General features: G+C 48.9%; 2 protein-coding genes across 2 annotated transcripts in view; both read left to right on the forward strand.

Annotated features, from left to right (window-relative positions):
- Nucleotides 1-4,912, forward strand: part of Slc36a2 (solute carrier family 36 member 2) — a 28,586-nt gene extending 23,674 nt beyond the window's left edge. Inside the window, exons 9-10 of the mRNA XM_033761760.1 lie at nucleotides 1,018-1,187; nucleotides 2,185-4,912. Coding sequence (XP_033617651.1) covers nucleotides 1,018-1,187; nucleotides 2,185-2,456 — 442 coding nt within the window. The 3' untranslated portion in view covers nucleotides 2,457-4,912. The remainder of the gene's footprint in view (nucleotides 1-1,017; nucleotides 1,188-2,184) is intronic.
- A 2,048-nt stretch (nucleotides 4,913-6,960) lies between these two features.
- LOC104873263 (proton-coupled amino acid transporter 3) overlaps nucleotides 6,961-24,154 on the forward strand; it is a 30,438-nt gene continuing 13,244 nt past the window's right edge. Inside the window, 10 exon segments of the mRNA XM_019209855.2 lie at nucleotides 6,961-10,929; nucleotides 12,453-12,541; nucleotides 13,419-13,420; nucleotides 15,073-15,159; nucleotides 17,115-17,118; nucleotides 17,571-17,679; nucleotides 18,369-18,518; nucleotides 18,520-18,544; nucleotides 19,360-19,537; nucleotides 19,540-19,577. Of these exon segments, the coding sequence (XP_019065400.1) occupies nucleotides 10,817-10,929; nucleotides 12,453-12,541; nucleotides 13,419-13,420; nucleotides 15,073-15,159; nucleotides 17,115-17,118; nucleotides 17,571-17,679; nucleotides 18,369-18,518; nucleotides 18,520-18,544; nucleotides 19,360-19,537; nucleotides 19,540-19,577 (795 nt within the window). The 5' untranslated portion in view covers nucleotides 6,961-10,816.

Consider the following 24,154-nt stretch of genomic DNA (forward strand, 5'->3'; position numbering starts at 1 on the left):
GAGAGAGAGAGAGAGAGAGAGAGAGAGGAAGAAGGAAGAGAACAGCAGGAAACGGTTGTGCAATGATCTGACTCAGTCCTCAGTCCTCAGCCCCAGCCCCAGCCCCAGCCCCAGCCCACTGGCTTATGCTCGTGGTTCATCTACTTCACCTCTTGGAGCCTCAGTTTGCTCATCCATAAAGCAGAGTTTTCTTGAGGATTATGTTGGGCCATGTCTAAAAGCGTCTGAACTGTGGTACCTGCTCAAAAGAGAGGATTTCAACGTACTGGTGGTATTTGGATTGTTGGAAAAGGAGCAAACAGGATGCTCCAGGAAGCAGGAAACACAAAAATATGCAAGTTACCTATTTTAAAGGAATGGCCAAACACACATACAAACACACTTCTCCAAGGTGGTGAGATGGCTCTACTACATTAGTGGACTAAAGGAAAACAGTTGTGTCTCCTCGGGTCATAAAAAACTCTGAGAGTTTTCCTGAAACTGCACACCCTCTTTCTCTGCTTCTGGCTTAGCCTGCAAGTAACTTTTCTTTCCTTTAATTCATTCCCTCGGCCCCCAGCCTCCTTGCAACCTCATTTGTAACTCTTCTTCCGAGACCTCGGATTCTTCCAACTAAGCAGAAGTGTTTGTGGAGAGATGGATTTGTGCCAAGAGCTTTGGGGAATCCAGAGAATTTCTAAGGACTGACAGGGTCAAGAAAGGACCAGAGTCTTCTGGTTTGGGGTTATTTTAGCTGTGTCTCCCTGGGAAAGTGTCTGAGCTTCTCTTTCTGACCGCCGCACAAAGTGTGGTCTGTGAAGGGGCCGTGTGTGCGGTGCCCAGGGTTCTCTGTGCTCCACCAGAGGAGCCCCCCCCGTTGGCACTGAGTCCCCCCCTCTTCCCTCCGTCCTCACAGTACTCTCTGGGTGACTTCACCGGACTCTAGAAGGGGAACCGCACCGCAGCCCCGAGGGTTGTCCCCAGGGCAGAGGCTGGTCCCTGGCAGCCTCGGAGAGTGTGGGTCTGTTTGTCTTGCAGGCTGTACCAGTCGGTGAAGCTGCTCTACGTCATCGGCATCCTGTGCACCTACGCCCTGCAGTTCTACGTCCCGGCGGAGATCGTGGTTCCCTTTGCCGTGTCCCGGGTGTCGGAGCGTTGGGCCCTGCCTGTGGACCTGTCCGTCCGCCTCGCCATGGTCTGCCTGACCTGTGAGTAGAAAGCAGAGTGCAAGGCCTCTCTTGATCTGTTCCTGACGCCCATCAGGTTGGTGGGGCGCAGTCGTGCAGCCAGCATTTATTATGCACTTACTGTATTTCAAGGACTGTTCACATTTTAACTCACCAGGGCAGCTCTACTCTTACACGTACCCTAGGCAGATTTACTCCTATCCAGTCACAGGACCCAGTGGATCAAATATATGTAAGAATTGACTATAATCTAGTACTTGCTCTGCACCAGGCATAGTACTAGACTCTTCCTAGTTTATATTTTGTAATATTTTATTCAGTCCCCACAGGAAGCCTCATAAAGTAGAACTGTGCTAAACCCTACTTCACAGAAGGGGAAACTGAGACAGGGAGTGATATGTCATTGGCCAGTTAAGAGTCAGCAGTGGGCCAGGGATTTAGCTCAGTGGTTCCACGGCCTGCCTTGCAAGTGCAAGGACCGGAGTTTGGTCCCCTGTACCAAAAAAAAAGTGAACCCAGTCATCTAACTCCGGAGTCAGTGCCCCACTCCGGGAGGATGGCAGCCTGGTAAGAGGCTGACCCTCACCCGGGACAGCTGCTATCAGGAGAGGCCCTCCCTTCTGTTGTCTTGGCCGAATAGCTGTACAAATGGCTGTCTCTGGCAGATCCGGAAGCCAAGTCATCTGAAGACTCCAGAGCTCGTAAATAAACTTGTTTTCTCTCTTGCTAATATTTCTACCATTAGTTCAATTGTGGACAATGTCCTCCCCTGGCAAGGAGTCGGCAGAGAAAGGTTTTGCTTCCCAACAATACACATGTATTTATTTGAATGGTTGGGAGGAGACGGGGCAAAATGCTAATGTGCCTCCTCTAGGAGTGTGGGGGTATTAGAGGACTTTTAACTTCTACTTTCTGTAACTGAATTCCTAAGAAACATCTCATTTATTAAGGAGAGGATTTACGGACACACTCAAAAGCTCGGCTAAGCCCAGGGTTCTCCCCCGCTGTCATCTCCTAGGCGTGCTGGCCATCCTCGTGCCCCGCCTGGACCTGGTCCTCTCCCTGGTGGGCTCCGTGAGCAGCAGCGCCCTGGCCCTCGTCATCCCGCCGCTCCTGGAGATCGCCACCTACTCCTCCGAGGGCCTGCGCCCGGTCACCATCGCCAAGGACGCCCTCATCAGCCTCCTGGGCTTCGTGGGCTTTGTGACAGGGACTTACCAGGCCCTGAGTGAGCTGACTGAGTCAGAGGCGTCTCTCCCTTCTACCAACTCCACCATCTTTAACCAGTGAGAACAGGACCACTTCTTATCCACCAACACCCGGCGAATAATGGCGTGGATCTCTTTTATATATGCTATCTCTATGTTGATGTTTTGCACTTTCTCTGGGCTAAGGCACAGTAAAATAAGGACTCACCAGCTAGAAGATCTAAATGATGATTTTTTTAAAACAAATTTTTGTTGTTGTTGTTGTCTATTCCTTTTTCTTTCCATCTCTCGCTTTCCATTACATGGAGAACTCCCCCATGGAAGGTTCTGGATCCCCTCAGCTGTTCTTTGGTTATTGATGAAGAGAGTTTCACACCTTGGGTGGCCTGTACAAGAAGAAGCCACCAGGGGAATCCAAATGGCAGCACCTGGCAGAAGGAAGGGAGGGAGGAGGGTGGACCATGCTTTGCAGACAATGGGCTTCCCCATTTCCTGACCGATATAAAGACCTAACCCACAATTGAGCAAGGTGTGCAAAACTCCAGCATCAAGATGGATGGGGCCACAAGGAGCCACGTGAGCTGCAAGTCTCAGACAGAAAGGAGCCACCATGTCCAAGTTTAGGGCAATGAAGTTTCCCACCACTGGATAAAGCAGTAGCTCAGCTCCAAGATTCTACAGAAGCAGATGTGTTTGGGGCGCAAAGCAGTAGGTACAGACATTATCTGAGTAGACTTTGTCTTGTAGTCCTTATAACAGTCATTCTGGATTACTCCCTACTGTGTGCCGAGCATAATACAAAGTCCTTAGAGTAGATTGGAAAATTGCCCATAAATTCGTCTTCACAATGTGACCGCACCGCTCCTTCTACCAAGAGGCGAGATGAAGTCTACATCTCTGTCCCTCAAATCTGATCTTCGCCTTGTATCTTGCTTTGGCCAAATGAGACCACAGGAAATTTTGGAAGAAAAGGTTTGGTGAAGGCTTATGCATGGAGATTTGCATCTCTCACCGAGATGCGTCTCTTACTGAGCTGAGACCACCAAGTGAAAAGGCCTGGGCCACCTCACTGTGGAGCCAAGACTAATCATCCCACCTGTGCCCTGCAGCCCAGAACACCCAGCTTGCCGACTTCCAGATGCCCGAGTGAAGCCATCCGGGACAATCACCAGCTCCAGTCAGGCGGAACCAAACCATAGAATTGTGCAGAATGGGGCTGGGGGCGAAGCCAAATGGTACAGGACGTGCTCAGTACGCACAGGGCCAAAACAGGTGTGCAGGTAAAATGCCTAAATTGTGGGGAATAAAAGTGTGGTTTCCATTCTTAAGATATATTGTATGCAGAAAAGTTTACGGTTACGTGATTTTTGCTAAGGAGGATACACGGATGAATGAGAACAGACTCACAAGCAGAGAGTCTTCTGTCCACCAGGGAAGAGGTCTTCTTGCCATCCTGTCCCTGACATTCCACCGTCTGGTCTCATGTCTGACCCTGGCTTGAGTCGGGGGTCAGGTGACCGAAGACACCACGCCAGTCTTTGTGGTGTTGATTGCTCTCTGCTTCCCCACCCCATTACTACACCCAGGAAACGCACCCAGCAGATGAAACAGCAGAGTCCGGCCCAGGTGGGACACGGGGAAGACCAGCTGTGCGAGCTGAATTACAGGTGGGACAGTGGCTCGTGTTGGCCGTTACCCAGGGCGGGTGATGCTTCAGAGAACTTATGACATCCTAAATAGTGCCTCATTGGAAAGGGCGTGGAGCACTGGTGACTCTAGTAGATGCTGACAGTGGGCTTCCAGAGTCTCCAGAGGAGCGGAGCGAAGAAGAGGACAGAGCAGAGGGGACGTGACAAGCGCAGAGGTGTCTGCGTGCCGGGGAGCACCAGAAGGCCACCAGGGAGACCGCCTTGGTGACCGCCCGAAATGTTCTTCCCATGCACGACTGCCCCTTGTCACCAAACGCCAATTTCTAGCACAGTGTGAGAGAAACTACATGGCAGCTTGGATGAAACACTCCTTTGTTTGGATCAAGGAAGCATCCAGATGATTTAGTAAGAAGCATAGATAAATATTCAGAGGTAAACTTTTGTTATATCGAGTAAACAGAACAATTCTAGCTGTAAATGTAATACCAAGCATAGGCCTTCGCGGGCCTACCCTGGTCAGTGGTTAGGACATATTGTTTATGTCAGCAGCACGAGATTATTGGACAACTATAGATCACAGATATGCTCCCTCGAATTCATCAGAACAATCCTATTCCACTTGCCAGGAACTGCAGTAGCTTTAGCTACATGTATTTGTCAAGAAGAAACGTTTCTCAAAACTGCACTGTCCGTCTCTGGCTCTTGACCCCCGCCGTGCCACAGCCTGGCAGCTACAAAGAGGAGCTATCAGTGAGTCTCAGAAATGACTTCTGGCTCTCACTAAAGAGATAAACCAACAGAAAATCAAAATGGTACTCATTAAAGAGGGATCCGCAAGCCGGGCTTGGTGGCTCACGCCTTTAATCCCAGCACTCGGGAGGCTGAGGCAGGAGGATCGCTGCGAGTTCGAGACCAGCCTGGGCTACATAGTGAGTTCCAGGGCAGTCTCAACTACATAGTGAGACTGTGTCTCAAAAGACAAAACAAAACAACAAAAAAGAGGGATCTGCAGACAACAATGTCTAAATACTTTAAGAGCAGTTTTGCCTGTCAGGAGACTCAACCTCATTGTCACAGTTTTCTGCTTACAGCCCAGGAAGAGTTAACCCCATGGTCCTCTGAGCTCATCGAAAGTCCTTCAGATCATCTCCAGCATTCGCTTCGTCCTGACAGCTTTCAGTCCATCCTGGGCCGGTTCTCTCAACTGTTTGTTTCATTATCAACAAATTTTATTTAAACAATTGTCAAATATTAGTAACGGTACAGGATTCAGCAATCAATTAGCAACTGAGAAATTAGAAGGAAAACACCATGACTGTGTTACAAAACACAGCACTTAGACACTGGTGTTTTCGTATCCACTGACCAGCCCAATACTGTGAGTCAAAGGAGCAGAGGAACAAGGAAAAAGCCAGGGTGGGGAGGGGCGGGGATCGGAGGCAGAGTGTGGAAGGCTACGTCTGCAAAGGTGGTATGGAAGTAAAACGTGTCTACATTTTAAAAGTTTATATAAATCACATGAACTGCAACTTTCATAAGGGTCCGAAGGAAAATGTTCTGCCTGGGACAAAGATATGCCCAGGCCACATGTGGTGTCTGCACAGGCCACCGCACATCACGGATGTGAGCAGCCAGTGAAGCTTCCTTCTGCGGCCCAAGACTGCGAACTGCTCTTACTACACAAAAGCTGCAAGGACAGAGTTCTGTGTAGCAACTTTTGGGCTTCAGATTGGGATTGTGCACTTTCTCATAGGTGAAAATAACGCCGATACTTGTGAAAGGTTGGCGAAACTATTGTATTTACAAAAACGGCACAGACATGAATCCCGTCGATGCACCTGCCTCCCCCATTCCCGTCCTCAGGGGAGCGGCCTGCACCCCAGAGCGAGCAGGAACAGTGCAGCTGGAGAGCGCCGAGTCCCGGAAGGTGCCCCAGAAGGGGAAACCGCCCAGGCACACTGCTCCGGTTAGTGCCGAGACAGGTTAAGGCCACGCAACTGCACGCAAATCTTCAGTCCCTGGCTCTCCGTGTTTGATGACGCGGGCTTTCTTCTAACTTGCAGTTAAACTTCTGTTTTACAAAATCCGAAAAGAAAATACAGGAGAAATCTCTATGCAGCAGAGGTCATGTTACACAGGCACAACACACAAACCTATCAGTGAGATGAAGGACAGCAGAGCAACCCGAAGAGCCGGCTTGTTGCTTGCTGGGGTCAGGGACACACGGCTGTGTCCAGGTGTCCGGGTGACCGACGGCGCGTGCCGCTGACGCGTCCCCCTCGGTCCCCACACTTCCGTGCCCTCACACTGGCAGCTCACGCCGCTACCTGCCAGGCTGCGCATGAAAGCAGATCGAGCGGGGGAGCGGCAGGTGAAGGCGGAGCAGAGGGAGTTCGTGCAGCGCAGCTCCTCAGCCCGCTCTTCGCCTTTGCCTTAGCCGCCTTGTGATGCCCAGAAGCAAAAGGCCTGGGCCCTTTCTGCATTCGTTTCCTTAAAACATCGGAACCTTCTGGCTTTCGTGCCAGGTGAGATTACCTTGCTGTTAGCTTCTTCTGCGTTCTCTGGGCCGCTCACTGGGTGGCTGCAGCTGCTTTTCCTTCTGCTCCTGGGCGATGCCCCCTCCTCCGGCGCCATGCGGGACCTCGTGCGCCCCCTGCAGGCGAGGCCCGGAAGTGGCGCCGCCTCCGCGACCCCACCCTAGGAGCCAACCTCCTCCCTCTTCTTCCCGCGTAAATATTTAAAATGCGCCGCCTGTAATCCCGGCCCCTCGGGAGGCTGAGGCAGGAGGACCGCTGTGAGTTCGAGACCAGCCTGGGCTACATAGTGAGTTCCAGGTCAGTCTCAACTACATAGTGAGACCCTGTCTCAAAAAAACCAAAGAAATCATATAAATAAATAAATAATAAAATTTAAACATTCTCCACACTTTCCCGTCACCCCTTGAATTTAAGGTTTTTCACTTTTAAGAAGAAGTGCTGAAAAAAGTTAATGATTATTTTCAACTGGAAATAAATATTTGCGGACTATGTGGAGCCAGGGAAAAGGTGAACAATTTCATGCAAATACACACGCACACCCCTGAATAATAGCCACCACGCTTAAAAAACAGAAAAATGGCAAAAACACAGATGGGCAGCATACAAGAGAAAAAAGTGCCCAAATCAGGTAAGGTGTTCACCTTCAGCAGTAACCAAAGAATTCAAAATTAGTGAAGGATTTTACTTAGCACGTGGCTAAACATTGGAGAGATTAATGAAAATCATCATTGGCAGAGTGTGGGGAAATCGGTCCCCATTTTGGGGGTAAGAGCACAACGGATGTAACTTTTCTGGAGGGAAATGTGGGTCGAAGTGGACAGTAAGATGATTTGGTCTAACAATCCTAATACTTCACCCAAAGGCAAGGATCAGCTCAGAGACGCATTTGCAAGGCTGCTCGGCGAAGCACTGTCTGTACAAAACGCCGAGAACGAAACGTCCCAACATCCAAGAGGAAGGGTTTTATTAAACCGAATAAGGTACAAAAAACAACTGCTCAAAGAAACAAATTAACTCCTAATTGCGATGGGAATGCAGAAATGATGGGGCTGCTGCTTCTGGAAACATTGTGCAGTTTGATATAAATTTTAAAATACACTTACAGTATGACTAAGCCGCCCTACCCTGAAACCATACAACCAATCAATAGCAGTGCTAAATCTTCGCCAGGTAAACATTCACGAATGTTTATAGCAAGTGTATGCACTGGCACTCAACACTACAGAAGACCCAGATGTGCACGAAGTGAGTGAATAAGCACTCTGTGGTGCAGCCCAGCTATGGGGTATCGGGGCCCAGCCACGATAATGCATAGATTGGTGGGGACCAGGCTACAGGCCCTGCAGTCCCAGGCCACTGTCGACTTGCCTGGAAAACAGAGAAGTATGCAAAGCTGCAGACTTCCTGGCTGTGTGGGGAGGCCCTAATCACAGTGCACCCAAGAGAGAGATAACATCTGCTGAGGGTAATACAAAATGCAGGCAGGCATCCGGGTGTGGGGAGAGACCTTAACTTGTTCCCTTTGAAATGCTGAACTTTTTCCTCGTCTTGCTACCCTAATCTTAGGGCAGTTGCTAGAAAAGTAGGCTCCCCGCTCCCTTGCTCTTCTTGCTGAATAATAAAAGCAGGTCCCCTAGAGATAGGCTTCTCGGTCACCCTTGTAACTTGAATATTATCTCTGTCTCTCTCTCTCTCTCTCTCTCTCTCTCTCTCTTTTATTCCCTGTCGTCCTCCCTACAGGTATTTGGGGTCTATCAGCCCCAGACAATGTGACGTTACTCAGCTCTAAGAAGGGATAAATCCGCTGTTGGTCTCAACAGCGTGGATGAATCTCAGCTGCGCTGTGCTGAGTGAAAGCTGCAGACTGAGAGCTCATGTGTGGCCCAAGTGCATTCATACAGCGTCTGGACAGGGCCAGGCTGTAGGGATGGAAGGCAGTGGTGGTACCAGGGGCTGGGTGCCGTGAGGATGCAGAGGATGGAGAGAGCCCCCTAAAAGGATTCTGTAGACGGTGGTGTGAGTTACAAGACTGTGTGCATCTTCAGAGCTCACTGAGCTCTGCTCTTTGCCTGGATGCAAATTATTCCTCAATCTACTTTCTGAACACAACACTCTCTAATCCTCCTCAGGACCCTGTGCAGATCCCAGGTAAATCTGCGTCCACGTCCACTGCGCCGTCAGAAAGGCGGCCTCCAGACAGCGCTCGGGTGACAGGTGTCCAGAGATTGGGGTGCCCCGACTCCTCTGCTTCTGTACTGCGCCTCAGTCCATCGGTTTCCTCTTGACATCGCCTTTTAAAAGCCCAGACTTTGATCCCCCCTCACCTGTCACTGCCATCCCATTGTCTGTCCCCCAGAGCGCTGCACGAGCCCCTGTGACTGTGGCAGTGGTCTCCTAATTGACCTTGCCTTAGCCCTTGCCCCTTTCAATCAGATCCCAGTAAAATGGACAGAGAGAGCCCCTGACCCTGTGGGTCACGAGTCCCCTCTCTGCTCAAATTCCCCCATGGCCAGAGAGTAAAAACCAAAGCTTTACCCCAGCGGCCTAGGAGACGCTGCCCACTCCGCACCTCCCTCTTCCACTGTGTGTCTAAGTGTGTCTCGGGTGTGACCGTGTCATTTATCATCCGAACAAGGGGACTTCCAGTGGTGAAAGGAGGCACCAGGGCCACAGGCACTCGCCCAGAATTTCCTGGGTGAACCAGATACATGCTCACTCTACTCTTGTGCATCCCAAACAAGCCACATCTTGGGTGACTGCTCCTGAAATACCCTACATCCTCTTGCACCTCAGGACCCTGGCACTTACTGTTTACTTGAAGTTTCTAACCCAGGCACATGTGGAGCTTGCTCACTGACCTTACTCAACCCTCTACCCAGATGCCACTTTCTCAGGGAGGCCCTCTCACTGCCTGTGTTAGTCAGCATTCTGTCACTGTAACAAAATACCAGAGACGGTCAACTGAAATGGAAGAGAGGCTTTTGGATTCACGGTTTCAGAGGTTTCTGTCCATGGTTGTTGGCCCTGCCGTCTCTGGCCTGTGGTGAGGACAAACATCAAGCAGAGAGCACAGTGTAGAGTGAAGCTGCAGCCACTCACTGCTCACACGCAGGCCACCAGGAGATAGCAAGGAGGAGGGCTCACCCCAATCACTCCAGGGACCTCACTTTTTCCCATGAGGCTCCAGGCTCTTTAGGGGCCATCACCCCCCAGTAGCACCGTGAGCTGGAGACCAAGCCCAAACATGAGCTTTAGGGGGAAACGTAAGATCCAAACTTCATTCAACACTACCCAGTTTACACTTGAAATCCTCCTCCTAAGCAGCACGCGCCCTTTCTCTCTAGTACTTATTACCAGCAGACATACTCTCTTTGTCACCTCTTTCTTTTTTTCTTTCAGTTTCTCCCTATGTTGCCCAGGTTGGTCACAAACTTCTGGGCTCACATGGCCCTCCTGTCTCAGCCTCCCAAGTAGCTGGGACTACAAGTACGTTTCTCAGACCCAGGTTAATATACTCCTGACAAATTTTTTGTTTCCTGTCCTCCCTAGACCCCACCAAACTGTAAACTCGATGTGAAGAAATTGTAGATTTTCTGCCTTAACCTATTTTCAGCACAGATAACAGATCTTAGCATATATGATGCACTCAGTAGATCTTTTCAGAACAAATTATTTTTAAACGTTGACTCGCACTTCCTTCCACACACTCCTCGCTATGCTGATGTTCCGCACAGGTGGCATCTGAGTTGGACGTCATGTGCTACTCTTCACCCTCACACAAGAGGAGCTGGCGCTGGAGGACACCTTTGGGGCCACCCCAGCCCCCTGGAGTTCTGAGCAGCTTGTCAGCCAGGCAACCTCCATTATGAGGTTGCTTGGGTTTCCTCCTTACCTGGGCCAGCTCAGCGTGGAGCCTGGGCCTCAACCCAGCATCAGTGCCTCCAGGCAAATGCTTCCTTCTCCGTCCAAGCAGCCAGGGCTCAACTGGGATAGGCTGAGAGCCCAGGAGTCCTGAATGGGATCTGAGCCCCTGAGGGGGGCTGCAGATCATCCTGAGAAGAGACTGTCCTAAGACACCCCCAGGGCACCAGCACCTCCTGCCCCTGCTTCCCCAAGTGGAAAACTCCAGGGCTCAGCCGGGGCCAGGCACCATCAGGATCCCGGGTCTGCACCATGTTTAGTCTGGAGAAGAACCCACCCTCAGCTGGTCCCAGGCTGCCATAGAGCACAGCCTCGAGCTTCTGCCATCTACCACCATGTCGAAGATGTCGCTGCTTGGACAGGACCACAGTAGCCCACTGGACTTGGACAGCTGGTCCAGGGCCCAAGAGGGGAGCGATTGTCCTCTTGCTGGGGAAGCCAGCACACTGTCATGAGTAGATCCTCTTTCAGTGCCATCTGCTCTTCAGGACACAAGAAGGTTGACTTTGTGGCCCTGCAGGTTGCCCTCATGTCCCCCAGAACCCAGATAGATCAGTCACCCCCAACACGGGCTGCTGGATTCCAGGAGCAATTTCCCACCTTAGGCTGGAGGCTCTTCTTTCTTTCTTCCATTTTATCCCCCCTTCCCTCTCCTCTAGGAGACATAAGGACATAAGATCACCTTCTAATTCCAGGCCCTACATTTATTGTCCCAGATTGGAATTTTCTCTAGGACTTCATTACCAGCAAGACTGTTATCTAGTGATGAGATTGGGGAGTAACCATGAGATGTGATGACACTGTGACAATACCTAGTGTTGATAAAGCACGCTGGGAAATGCCTGCTTTTTCAGAAGAATCGAATTAGTACCTTTCTGAATTACAATGTTTCATGTCAAATCCTACAGTGCCATTTGTATAAAGCATACAGCTAGTTATTTGGCCTGTCCTACCTTGGAACGTGCACACACATTACACATACATGTACATATGTAACCAAAAGCAGTAGCTACCTGCGGGGAAGGAAACTGGGAGGCTGAGACAGAGAAAAGAGAGGGATTTCTATTCGTTACACAAGGTTTTTACTGTGCTTTGTTTGGTTTTAGCTTTTAATTTCTTACTGTTACTCCCTAGTTTTGTTAAGCAAAATTAAATAAAAATATTTTTTATCAATTATACCATTTGTAGGAATTTTTCTAAGGTCTTAGTGGTTCAGCCCGAAAGAAGAGTAGATCTCTAGGGCGTCTCGAGGTCCCCTCACTTCCCCAGGTGATGAGCATGAGGGGTAGGCAGCCGATGGGTTCCCCAATCAGTAACTAAATGTGGCAGGTTAGTGGCAGAGCCAGAACTGTGAGCTGGGCTGCTGCCTCGGAATTCAGTGTTTTTGCACTTATTTTTCCGTTCACTTCCGGTCCTGAATCCATTCTCATGATCCTGCTCTCGCCCCCTCCGCAACCCACATCAGCACCGCTGTGAAGGTCACATTAAATAACCCATGTGTCCGTGCTATGCACTGAATGTGAGTTAAAACTGACCTAGTGCCAATAAATATTCTGTAAATTACAGCCCTTCTTACTAATCTTTTCATTGTCTATTTGGATACTGGACATGTGGTAAGACTCAATAAATAATATGCAAGTGAATAAATCATGAAAGAAATGATTAGATGGAGCCGGGGATTTAGCTCAGTGACATCACACTTGCCTGGCAAGCGCAAGGTCCTGAGTTCCATCCCTGGAGCCAGAAAAAAACAAAATTAGATCAATTAATGAACCAATTGGTACTACGGCATTCTCTAGGATTGTAGCAGTTTCTCTCTGGGGCGTGTTCAACGGGGACTGAGCCATACGCATGCGCACCAGGCCTGATCCGGGTCTCAGCCTGCTCGGGGCAGGCACTGCGCACGCGCACAGCTGGCCGGTCGCCGTCGCGTTGCCCCAGCAGGTGCTTTCTCTCCTCTTCCCTCCACAGCCCAGCGCAGACTCTGATCCACCTGCTGAAGTGCAGCATTGGCACCCGGCTCCTGGGGCTCCCCCTAGCTGTAAAAAAACGCCGGGCCTGTTGGTAAGAGGCTTCCGTGGGCGGGAACCAGCTTCCCCCCACTGTGGGGGATGGACGGGTCTCCAGGGCCTTTGCACTGTCCTCAGGGGCCAGTTTGGGGGCGCCTGCTGCGCTGGGAAGCGTGCTTACCGGTGCCCCGGAGTCCGACTCGGTGTCCCTGAGGGGTCACAGCCCCACCACAGCAACACAGCGCGGCCTCCACTCAGTCACGCACACCGGAGCCGGTGCTGTGGAGACTGGGTGTGACTCTGATTCGATGACAAAGGCTTGGCCGTGAGTTTAGGGGGACACCCAGGACTCCCCTTCCCCTGCACCTGCTGGCTGTTCCTTGCCTGATCCTTGCCTTTTGAAATCTGTCTCTTGACTGTACTGTTTCTTACGAATATGAATGTTGCCCTCACCTTGTATTTCTCTGCCACTTATATTTGTCTCACCCGTGGGAGACACTGTGTAGTTGAGACTGACCTGGAACTCACTATGTAGCCCAGGCTGGTCTCGAACTCACAGGGATCCTCCTGCCTCAGCCTCCCACGTGCTGGGATTACAGGTGTGCACCACCACACCGGACTCTCACCCAAAATTCTTAAAGCACTTCACCCAAGTGAGACATGCTTATTTTTTAAATAGACCTGTCTTCCTAACTTAATTGAAGGCCATGGGCGCAGGAATTGTCTGATTTCCCTTCACATCTCCCTATAGGAGATGCTCTGGGCCTGGCACACAGGAAGCCCCTGTTAATGTAGTTGTGTTGAAATGATACCAATACATATTTCCACACAGCCGCACCAAGCTTTCCTTCTCCCCAGGCCTGTAAGTGGCTCCTGCGTCTAAGGAAGGCACATCCAAGCCATTGCTTCCTTGCCATAACTTCTGCAGTGGTTCCATCCTAATGGTGGGACTTACCTCTTGGAGTCTTCTGGGTTCCAAACAGCGTGCAGAAGAGTATAAGAACCTGGTGTCCAGCCAGACCATCCTCACCCAGGTGGCATGAGCATCTTAAGATGACTTTTTTAGGCTTCAGATTTTTCCTCCTATGAGTTGTTGAATGGTCCCCCCAGAACCCTCAACCCTGATCCAGTTGAGAGAGATTTACTGTGCGTCTACTGTGTACATCCTTAGGCCCTGGGAATATACAAATCAACAAGACAAGAAAGACTCAGCCCATGGAGGCTCCACGCGAGTGAAGTCTAGTGGTGCTGTTGATCCTTCACTTGTTTCTTTATGACAGGTAATGTTGTCTCGGGGCATGAGTGTCCAAAACACAGCCAGTGGGAGCGTCCTTTTTGTCTTTCTGATCTCATCTTGGAGATTATTATTCATAACTGGCTACACCTTTTTAAAGGAATGTTGATAAACGTTAGGAGCAGTGATCCTCAACTAAACTGATTTTGTGCACCCCCCACCCTGCTGTAGACTAGAGATGTCCATGACTGTCATGGCCTTGGGGAGGTCACTGACAGCCAGCGGGTGGAGGTGCTGCTGACCATCCCACATCCCACGGCACTGCTCCTTACAGCTAAAGCTGAGCTGCTGCAGTCAGCAGAGCCCCCATGCTGTGCGTCCAGTAAAGGAAGGAAACTCAGTCCTACAAGGAACCTTGGTCTTCAACTATCTGAGAGAAGGTGAGAACTAGTGTTAGAGGAAAAACATAATTCCCCACTTACTGGATGTCAGGCATCTTGAGTCCTCGTTCTCCAAATGTGGAAGAATGAATTCCAAGGGACAGGAGATTAAGAGTAGTAAAGGTTGTTAACAGAAAGCTCCGCAGACAGGAGAGGTCCTGAGAGGGGGCCACCAAGGCCTTTCGTCAGGGGTCATTTATACAGCAGAGGACAACATAGGTACAGCCTGGGTCAGGCTACAGTCACCCTGCAGGATTACAAGTATATAGCCACTTAGGTAATATTGATCCAATAAGGAAATGAGTCATATAGTACACGGAAAAAAAACAAGGAAATCTCTGAAAGGGAGAGGAGTGTGGGCCCAGGTGTTTTGGTCCCCACGTATGTGTCTGGTGCCTGTCTAGGCCCACGGGTTAATCATAGTATAACCCTAATTGCCGTTCATCTCTAGGGAGACTGCAGGCCTGATATTGCTTCCATCCTGGGGCCTGGCTTTTTTTCAATTTACTTACTTCATGCCACAATTCTGATGTCTGTAATTTTTTTTGTGCTGACATCCAGGGCCCAATGCCTGTCTCACTGCATATTAATTTCTGTCTAACTTAGCTGTTTCTACTACTAGGGTGTATAAAGGAATTAAAATTGCCCTGAAAGACACCAGTAGGCTACAACTGGAGGCAGATGAGAAAAGACATAGCCATGTGGGGAGGTGGGGAGCTCTCCGCCACTGGAGGAATCCTAGCAGAGGTTAAGCAGCCACTTTGCAGTGGTCCTGGGATGGCCCTGCAGACCTGCAGGGCCACCCAGACATTCAGCAGGTCTCTTGTCCTAGAGGCAGCTTTATTCAATAGGGAGAGGGCCAGAGAGGGGCACGGTGGGCTGGCAGCTCATGGCCACCTCCTCTGCAGATCAGGCCCCTCAGCCTGCTGGCCATTGGGATCCCCGCAGTGCACTGCACGGTCATCCTGCTGAACTGTGCAACATCGCAAGCACAGGTTAGAGCCCACTTCTCTCTCACCCTGGGTGAAAGGAACTGGCACCTGCCAAAGATCACTTTGTGCACCGACAGAGCTCATATGCGAGATTTTGTTAAAGAGCCCGGGCAGCACGGTGGCCTCTCGGTGGAAAGGGAACAAAGGAGAGAGAGAGCACCCTGGAAAGGGGCTTGGGTGACTGGTGTAGGTGGGTTGGGGATTATGTCAGCTGCACAGGCAGCCACTCGGCCACCCTTGGGCTTTATTATGACCCATGACGCATGAGGTGGGGAATGGAAACTTTAAGGTGAAGAAGAAAGTTATTTATCACGATGGCGGCAGCCATTTCAAGGCACTTACCTTACACTGGGGATTTCGAGCTCCCCTTGACTGCTAGCCCAATGACCAGGGCCCCTCTTCAGCCCCTGCCCCAACTGCAGTGCATCCTAAAGATGTGGGGGGGTGGGAATCCCAAGTAGACATTTTTGGTGCAAACCGAGTGAGCTGGAAGGGTTCACCAGGGTCCTGCACCCCCGGAGCCAGGAAGCTCGAACCTAATAGAAGATGCAGAAGCACCCATGAACTTCTGGGTACATGCACAATGCTTAGCCATCTGCTTTTCCTTATAATCTCCTGATCCCTTGCCAGGATAACTGGTTCCAGGAAAACCCCTTTTAGGACAAGTTAGTAAAAGTGACCAACATATTTAACAATGAAATGAATTGTTTACAATGACATCAGTCATTAAAAGTACACATAACACTCAAGCTTTCTCCATTTCTCCCGACTGTAATGCAAAAACAATCTCAGAAAGAAAAGACTTGATGGAATACTACTCAGTCACAAAAAAGAACGCAGTTCTGTCATTTGCTGCTGGTGGATAGAGCTGGACATCAGTATGGTGAATGAAGCAAGCCATACCCAGGAAGACAAACACCAAACGTCCTCACACTTATGGAAACTAGTAAGTCGACCATGTAGAAATACAGAATGGAACGGTGGCTGGGAACAGATAGAGGAAGGAGGAACAGAAAAGATTAAGAAGGACTCCTAGGGCCTGGACCAGTGCTGGAGGGAGGAGGAGGAAAGCAGGGAAAGAGGAACCAAAAGTAGCAGTGTGCTGAAGGGTATGATCCATGAATGCAGTGAATCCCACTGATCTGTATGATTAGCATGTGCTGATGCTATAATGATTTATTAAAAGAAAATGAAAGACCGTTGTAGTGAAAACAAATAATGCTAATGAGATCCATGGGCTTAAGAAACCAAATAGGTCCTCCTACGGGAAAAAAGTCTACCGCAAGAGGAAATATGAAATTAAACTCCTCATAAAGCCTGATCCTCATAGCCTAGACAGGCACACCTGGAGTATTGGCCAAGCCCAGTGTTCCTCCAACACCTGGGCATTCGTGGCAGCCTCTCTCTGTGCTTCAGGTAGATTTCTGAGGACTTCCAAGGATTTGGGCTTGGCTTCCAAAACAGTGGACAATGTATCTGAAAGTGAGTGAGTGAATGCAGTCACTGTGTAAGACCACCAGTGACCTTAACGAATGTTTGGAAGAACTTCTGGTCCGCAGCAGGGAGACCACACCCCAGAGGAACCCAGCGAGCCACACCCAAGAAGATGGCCCTTCCAAGCAACGACTTGGGGAGCGCCCCGAGCCCAGAGTACAAGAGGGTTTTATAAGTTTCTAGATGGGGTGGAAGCAAGCAAAATTACAGAAGTGAAATGCGACGGTTAGAAGAAAGGAACAGAGCGTACAATTTGCACAGGACGAGGCTGTGACAAAGCACAAAGTTGCGGTTAATCTTTATAGGAACGCCATTTTCATGACAAAGTGTAGGGCTATGGTTAATCTTTAGGGGAATCATCTATCTCTTTTACCTGGAATGTTCACATTTGGTGTTTGTTCCTGACCATTTTCCTGAGTAAATGCTGCCTTTTTAGTGACCTTGGACCTTTCTTGTTCTCTCAGGAGGGTGAGCTTAACCTTTAACTATGATGGCTTCCGTGCTGGCACTTTACACCTGATGACCGGATACTGCAAACATGCTAATAAAAATTAAAGATTAAAAAAGCATTTCTAATGTGAACTGCTTTTTAAATTATTTCTATTAGCACTTTGTGGGGAATCAGTACGCTTACATAACACGTCTCAGTTCTTTTTCTCCCTTCCCCTCCCCGCTTTTGCCAGCATCAGATTCATTTATTTATTTTAAGTCCCTCTAAAGTTAATTGTACATACACATGAACAACCAAGCTAAGATGCAAAAAATATGTAAAACATAAGACAATTATATTAAATCAGGGTGCACTTTTAGATACGTCGTCTGCGCTGGATTACAGTTTTTTACAAAGTTTTTTTCTGCCTTGTCCTTACCCAGTAGCTACTCCAGCACATCTGGGGCTTCCTTGTTCCTTGTTCTCCCAGAGCTGAGACCCTTTCAGAACTGGACATGTGCTCCCTGGTTTGCCATTGTCTCCGTGACAGCCTATTCTTTTTACCCTTTTCTCTTTACTCCGCTGCCCCCACCCTCTTGGTGATTGTCCTGTGAGGCCAGTGCTGTACTGCTGAGCCACATCCCCAGTTCTTTTAAAATTTTTATTTTACTTTATTTATTTATTTTTTTGATACCGGGGATCAAACTCGGGTCCTTGCGCTTGCGAAGCAGGCCACTGAACCGCTGAGCTAAATCCCCGGCCCTAAAAATTTTTTTTTATTTTGAGACAAGATCATGCCACATTGCCTAAACTAGCCTCAAACTTGCTCTCCTGCCTCACCTTCCCAAGTGCTGAGATCGCAGGTGCCCCCGCCATGCCTGGCCCTTCCTTCTCGCAGCTCCTGTGGGCCACTTCTCATTAAGGTCATGGGATGGAGGAACAAGACACATGATAGTGTAAGGAAGTCGTCAACCACATGCAGGAAACAAGATATACTACAGGACAGATATGCGAGGTCTTTAGCAACAACAAAAAAATAAAAAGCTGTAAGAAAAAGAAACAGAGCAAGGAAATATAGCAATTGAAATTTTTAAGGGTTTTAATACAAAGCTATGTATAAAACTGAGGACATTCCTCAATAGTGGAGCACTTGCTTAGTGTGTGACAGGCACTGGGGTTTCATCCCAAAACAAACATATAGTAATTGTTAAAAAAAAAAAGCACTTTAATAACTAAAGTTATTAAAGGTAATTTTAATGTTTGTTTCTCTCTGTGCCTCTTTTTTCAGGTACACTGTCAGCTGCTTTTTTTTTCGGTACCGGGGATTGAACTCGGGTCCTTGTGCTTGCAAGGCAGGCCACCGAACCGTGGAGCCAAATCGCCGGCCTATCAGCTTCTTATTAATCATTACCCAGCTGGGCTTCTGCAGTGTTTATTTTGTTTATATCAGACAATTTACAACAGGTAAAGAGACCTCTTCTCAGAGTAGGAGAAAAGCAGACTTCCCACTGCTAGGGTTACATTAGCAAATATATAGCATATATGTTTGTAAGAGCTGACAGCTTCACTTCTGCTCCCTGATTAGACCACAGTTAGGAATTCTGTTAAGTGCTGAGAATCACATTCTAAAGGGAAGAGACAGAGGCTAAATTAGCTTAATTTTCAGCCTGAAAGGAACTTTGACTATCATGAGATAGTAAAAGATGCTGAATAACTAAATGTAAGGCAAACTAGCTGCATCTTTGCCTTATTGCACCCCTGATCACTGCAGATTGGTCCTAGCATCCCTTCGCAGCTTTGTGGAGTAGAGGAGCATACTCGTTTTTGCTCATGTACACAGCCAGAGGTCTCTGACCAGCCCTATAGAGGCACAATTCAAACAGATTTCCAAGTTGTAGAGTTAAGGTTGAAGAGGATATGTGTATGTGATGTGCTCCCTGTCTCTAGTTGTATGAAAGAAAACAACCACTTGGTGGGGAAAAGGAGATGGGGCTAGATGACAAAAGGGCCTTTGAGCCTTGAGATTTTATGATCCTAAGCATTTCTGGTTATCACACTCATGGGCACCACAGTTATGGTGGCCAGATTTGGAAAATAAAAACGCATGGCACCCAATTAAAATGGAATTTCAGATAAATAGTATTATTGCTTTTATTTTAAGTATGCAAGATTTGGAACGTGTGTACTAAAAAGTTGCCTGCTGATCATCTGAAATTCAGATTGCAGTAGGCATCCTCTGCTGATCATCAACTACTCTGCCTTTCGTCGCGCTCTCTCAGATAGTAGAAGAGGCCCACGTCATCTCCGGCACCTGCCAGCCCAGGAAGATCCTGGTGCTGACCCCTATCCTGGACATTCGCTTCTATATGCCGACAGTCCTGCCCTTCCTGATCACGCTGGCATTTACCCAGAACCTCAAGTTGCTGTCTATCTTCTCAACCCTGGCCAACATCGCCACCCTGGGAGTATGGCGCTGATCTTTGAATGTATCAACCAGGTCTGTGTCTGAAACCATGGGAAGAAGGGAGTCAGAGCCAGGGCCTCTGAGATACATGGGGGTCTTGTGTTTGTGATGGGCAGGAAAGGAGGAGGAAGGTGGCGCCCTGTTCTGAGTGGTCCCTGCCAAGGTGAGATCTAAGAATATTTCTGTCCCATGGGCTATCAAAGGCGATTTTCAGCTTTCCCCCTCCTCCTCCTCACTGTCGTATTGGACGACAGTCACTGAACAACTCATAGTTTCTGAGTACCTTCTATAATCTGGTTGTTGTGCAAAGGACTGGAAACTCAGTAGCAAGTGAAAACAGATAAAGTGCCCACTGTCACATGTTGCATTTACGTGGAGAGATTAACACTGATTAAATAACCACCCAAAACTGTAACAGTAACAGTTGGACAAGGAATACATAGATGATAAAAGAATTTAATCTACTTGCTGCTGAGTACTTTACAGTTTTATCTTAATGGATCTTCACACTGATCCTGTGTGGAGAGTACTATCTTTATCCCCAGTTTACAGACAAAGGACTTGATAAACAGAAAGTGATCCTTCTACCAATTCTAGTTAGTTTGCCTCCCGTGCCCATGCTCTCCTATCATCACTGTCCTGAAATTCTACCTTTATAGTTTCATTTCTTTGGACCTGAAAGTTTTTACAGTTGTATGAGTTTCTTGTTGCCACTGTAACTGATACAGTGGTACCTTGGTCACAAATACTAACCTTGCTTGAGGTAACTTCTGGCATGGAGGACAGGAAGATGGGTGGGCAGGAGGTCATCGTTTGGAAGGAGAGGCCTCTACATAAGGCGTTGGAGAGATCTCTGTCAGGGGTTTCCTCTCTTTGTCTCTTGGCTGCAGGGTCAGTTTTGATGAAAACGCTGCCTGACGTCTCTTGTGTTTTCCTGCACTGCGTGCCCCTCTGGAAATGAGAGACCATGTTGTTGTTCGTCAGAGTCACGCTCCGTCTGTTACAGTTGTGTGGGAGGTGCTTCTCTAAGCAGTCCTGGCGCTCATTCCGTTCCCCTAGTGGTTTCATCTATCACTGCTAGCCCATCTCTTCCGTGACACCTGGCAAAGAGCGCCTCTGTGTGCAGCTTCCTGAAGTTGCAGGTCACTTGCTGGTCCTTGGGCTGCAGAAGAGGAGTCTTGTTGTGGGGAGGAATTTGACCTTCATGAAGCTGCGCTCGGTGTCCGTATCATCCGCCAAGGCTGGAGGTGTGGCGTGGCACTGTGCATCGGGAGAAGGCACCTTGCGGGCGATTGCCAGACAGACGTTTCTTGATGGTGGCTGTGAACACCTCGTGCAGCCATTCCGCGAACAACTGCCTTGTGACCCAAGCTTTCACACTGGCCTCCACGTGGCAGGCAGCCTGGCCTTATTCACATTCTGGCCCCTCAGTGTACAAGAGGTCTGGGAATGGGACACCCGTAACGGCTTAATCTTCAGATGGGTGCCTGCATTAGCACACAGCAGAAGGGTCAGTCTGTCCTTGAAGAGCTTGTACCGCATCAGTGCCCTTTCCTCCTGTGTGACACAGGTTGTGTTCAGTGTCTTCTTCCACAAGAGCCCTGTTTTATCACAGTGAGCACTTCTTAAGTGACGTATCCTGCCTTCATGAATTCTGCAAATTCTTTCTTACCAACTTCTGCAATGGCCCTGTCAGAACCAGAAGCCTCACCCTTCCTTATTACAATGTGGAGGCCACTTCTCTTGTGGAATTCATCAAACCACCTTCTACTGGCTTTAAATTCATCACTTGTTGCTCTTGTAGAGGGTTTTCTTTCAGTAAATCACCATGAAAGTTCCTGGCTTTTTCATAGATCATAGCTTCACTAGCACTATTGTCTGCCAGCTGTTTCTCATTCAGCCATACTAACAAACGCTTTTCCACATCTCCAAGCACTGTGTCCTCTGCTTGGCTAACATCACCACTCCTTTTGTCACATCAGCTCTATGGCATCTTTATTCTTCAAAATAGTTGAGATTGTCAACTTTGCCATGTTATACTCTGAGGCCAGATCAGGCATACAAATACCACACACACACTTTTCTACAATTTGCTTCTTCACTTCAGTGACTGTTTTCTTCAAAACCATCTTCTTACCATTCTGGCTCTGCACTTTCTTGTCACCTTCATTACCATTCTGCACTTTTTTTTTTTTTAACCACCATGTTTGCTCTGCGCTTTCTTTGGAGCCATGCTGGATTGAATAATACTGTACTGTATGTGCTAAGAAGCACCGAAAAAGCTACAGAGCAAGTGTGCGCAGGTCTGTCTGTGACTGCAGTCTCAACTAGAGGAATCTGACCACGTGTCCCAGCAGGAAAGGTGGCCACATTTGTGTTCATGCGGGAAAGAGGCCATGATCATTCTCGTCACCCATTTAAGAATGAAGCAAATCTTTGCTGAACGCTTCTGTTCATGAATCAAATTGTTCACAAACAGAAGCATTCATGAACCAAGGTATGACTGTAGTCGCAAATTAGTAGCTTACAGCAACACAAGTTAACAGTTCTGGAGTTCTCGCTGTGCTAAAGTCAAGGTGTCAGCTGGTGGCTGCAGGGGAGAACCTGCTCTCTTGCCTGTTCCCGCCTCTGCAGGCCTTGCCCGTGGCCCCTACCATCTTCAAAGCCAGCAACATCAGGCCAAGTCTTTCTAGTGCTGTCATCCTTCTGGTCTCCTCTTCTGAGTCCCTCTTCCAATTTTAAGGACCCTTGTTTGCCTCAGATAATCAAACCCTGTGAGACAAACCCTAGGAAGCTGTGGCAGCCTTAATTCAATCTGAAAGCTTAACTTTCCCTTGCCGTGCAGCATGATGTACTCACAGGTCCCTGGAATTGAAGTGCAGCCATCTTTTGGGAGCCACTGTTCTACCACCTGAGAAGAACATCAGAACCGCCATTCCTGCAGACCCACCAGTGGACTGCAGAGGTCCGACCGAAGTGACAGGAAAGCAGCATTACAGGGCTGGGCGACAGGAAGGCTGAATCCTTAACCCAGCTGTGTCAGTGAATTGAAAAGGGGCCTCGGGAGATTCCCTCTTCTCCCTTGTCCCCCGCTAAATGTGGAGAGATAAGAGTAGTCCCCATAACCAAAACCTGGAAACCTACAACTGATGGACAAAAAAAGTAATATCTAATAGAATATTCTTTGGTCTTTGTCTTGGTCGTTTTTCCATTACCGTGGCAAAATATCTGAAAAAAAAATCAGCTTGAAGGAGAAGAAATTTCTTTTGACGCATAAAGGCTTCAGCCTGGGGTGACTTAGCCCCAGCGCTCAAAAATATACCCTTAGAAATCACATCCCGTGACTTCCCACCAACAGGCACCACCTCCTGGTTCTTCCATCACTCCCAGCAGCTCCATCAGCTTGACACCAAGCTTGCAATCTGTGAGCTTCCAGAGGACATTTAAGGCCCAAGCTGTAATACTCTCCCCCTGACCCCCAGAGGCTCACCTCCGTCTCATAATACAAACGGCATTCAATCCATCTCCAAGAGGCTCCAAAGTTTTAGGAGTTACAGCATTGCCCAAAAGCCCAGGTCCAGAGTCCTTTCCAAGACTCAAGGCAAACTTAGCTGTGAGACCCAGTAAAAATAAAAAGGGTCACACATTTCCAACGTACAGTGGTGGGGCAGGCACAAGGCAGACATGAACAGGAAGATGAGGAGGATAGCAAAGCCAGACCAGAAGCCCGTCAGAACAAACACAATCCTGCAGCTCCGTGTCTCTGGCACCCAGGGCAGCTGGTGCATGACAGGAGCTCCTCAGGGCGTGGACAGCCCCCCTCTAGATCTTTGTTGGCCGCAGCTCCCGTGGCGGTGTGGACTGGCTGTGCTCACTGCCTGTGCCTCTCCTCAGCAGGCCTTCCCCACTCCCGAAGCATTGCAGCTTCAGTTTCACTCTCACACTTCACACATTGCTTTCGCAGCTAGGCCGGCGGGCTGTGATGGTGCCCTGCATTACCCGGCCTCCCTACCATCCTTTGAAATCTGGGTGGAAGCCTACAGCTCGTGCACTCTGCCTACTTGAAAAACCAGCACCATGTGGATGATGCCAAGATCTTCCACCAGCTGGAGCAGTGGCCGTGTCCGCTTGGACCATGCATGGCTGCCTAGACTGCTGAGCACTGTGAAACAAACCTTAGGAAACAAGTGTCTAGGTGGCCATGTTCAAGCAGCATGTCTGGTGTTCTCTTCTGAAAGCAGTCTTTCAAATGAGTCCATATTTGTATACCCTTGAAGCTGTGGCAGGTGGGGTCTGGCCAGTTCCTGAGACCTCTGAAGGCATTTTCCTGATTGTCCCCCTGCGAAATTGGCTTCATTTTTATCTTCAGCAACTGCAGCCATGGCTTTTCTGGCCAAACTGCAAGTTTCTCACATTTTTCTGCTGGGCTTTTGTGCACAATACTCACTGTAAATCTAGATCAAAGTAGCCAATGAAACTCATGACACTGCCTGAAAGCTGTGTTGACTTGAAATCTCTTCCAGATGAACCAATCCAATCTTCTAATTCAGTTTCACCCACAGTCTCAGGGCGTGGAAAAAATGTAGACTTTATTGCCAGCCTGTAACAGG

Source organism: Fukomys damarensis, unplaced genomic scaffold (genome assembly GCF_012274545.1).
Source record: "Fukomys damarensis isolate Sample0158 unplaced genomic scaffold, DMR_v1.0_HiC HiC_scaffold_9, whole genome shotgun sequence".
NCBI classification, from domain to species: domain Eukaryota; kingdom Metazoa; phylum Chordata; class Mammalia; order Rodentia; family Bathyergidae; genus Fukomys; species Fukomys damarensis.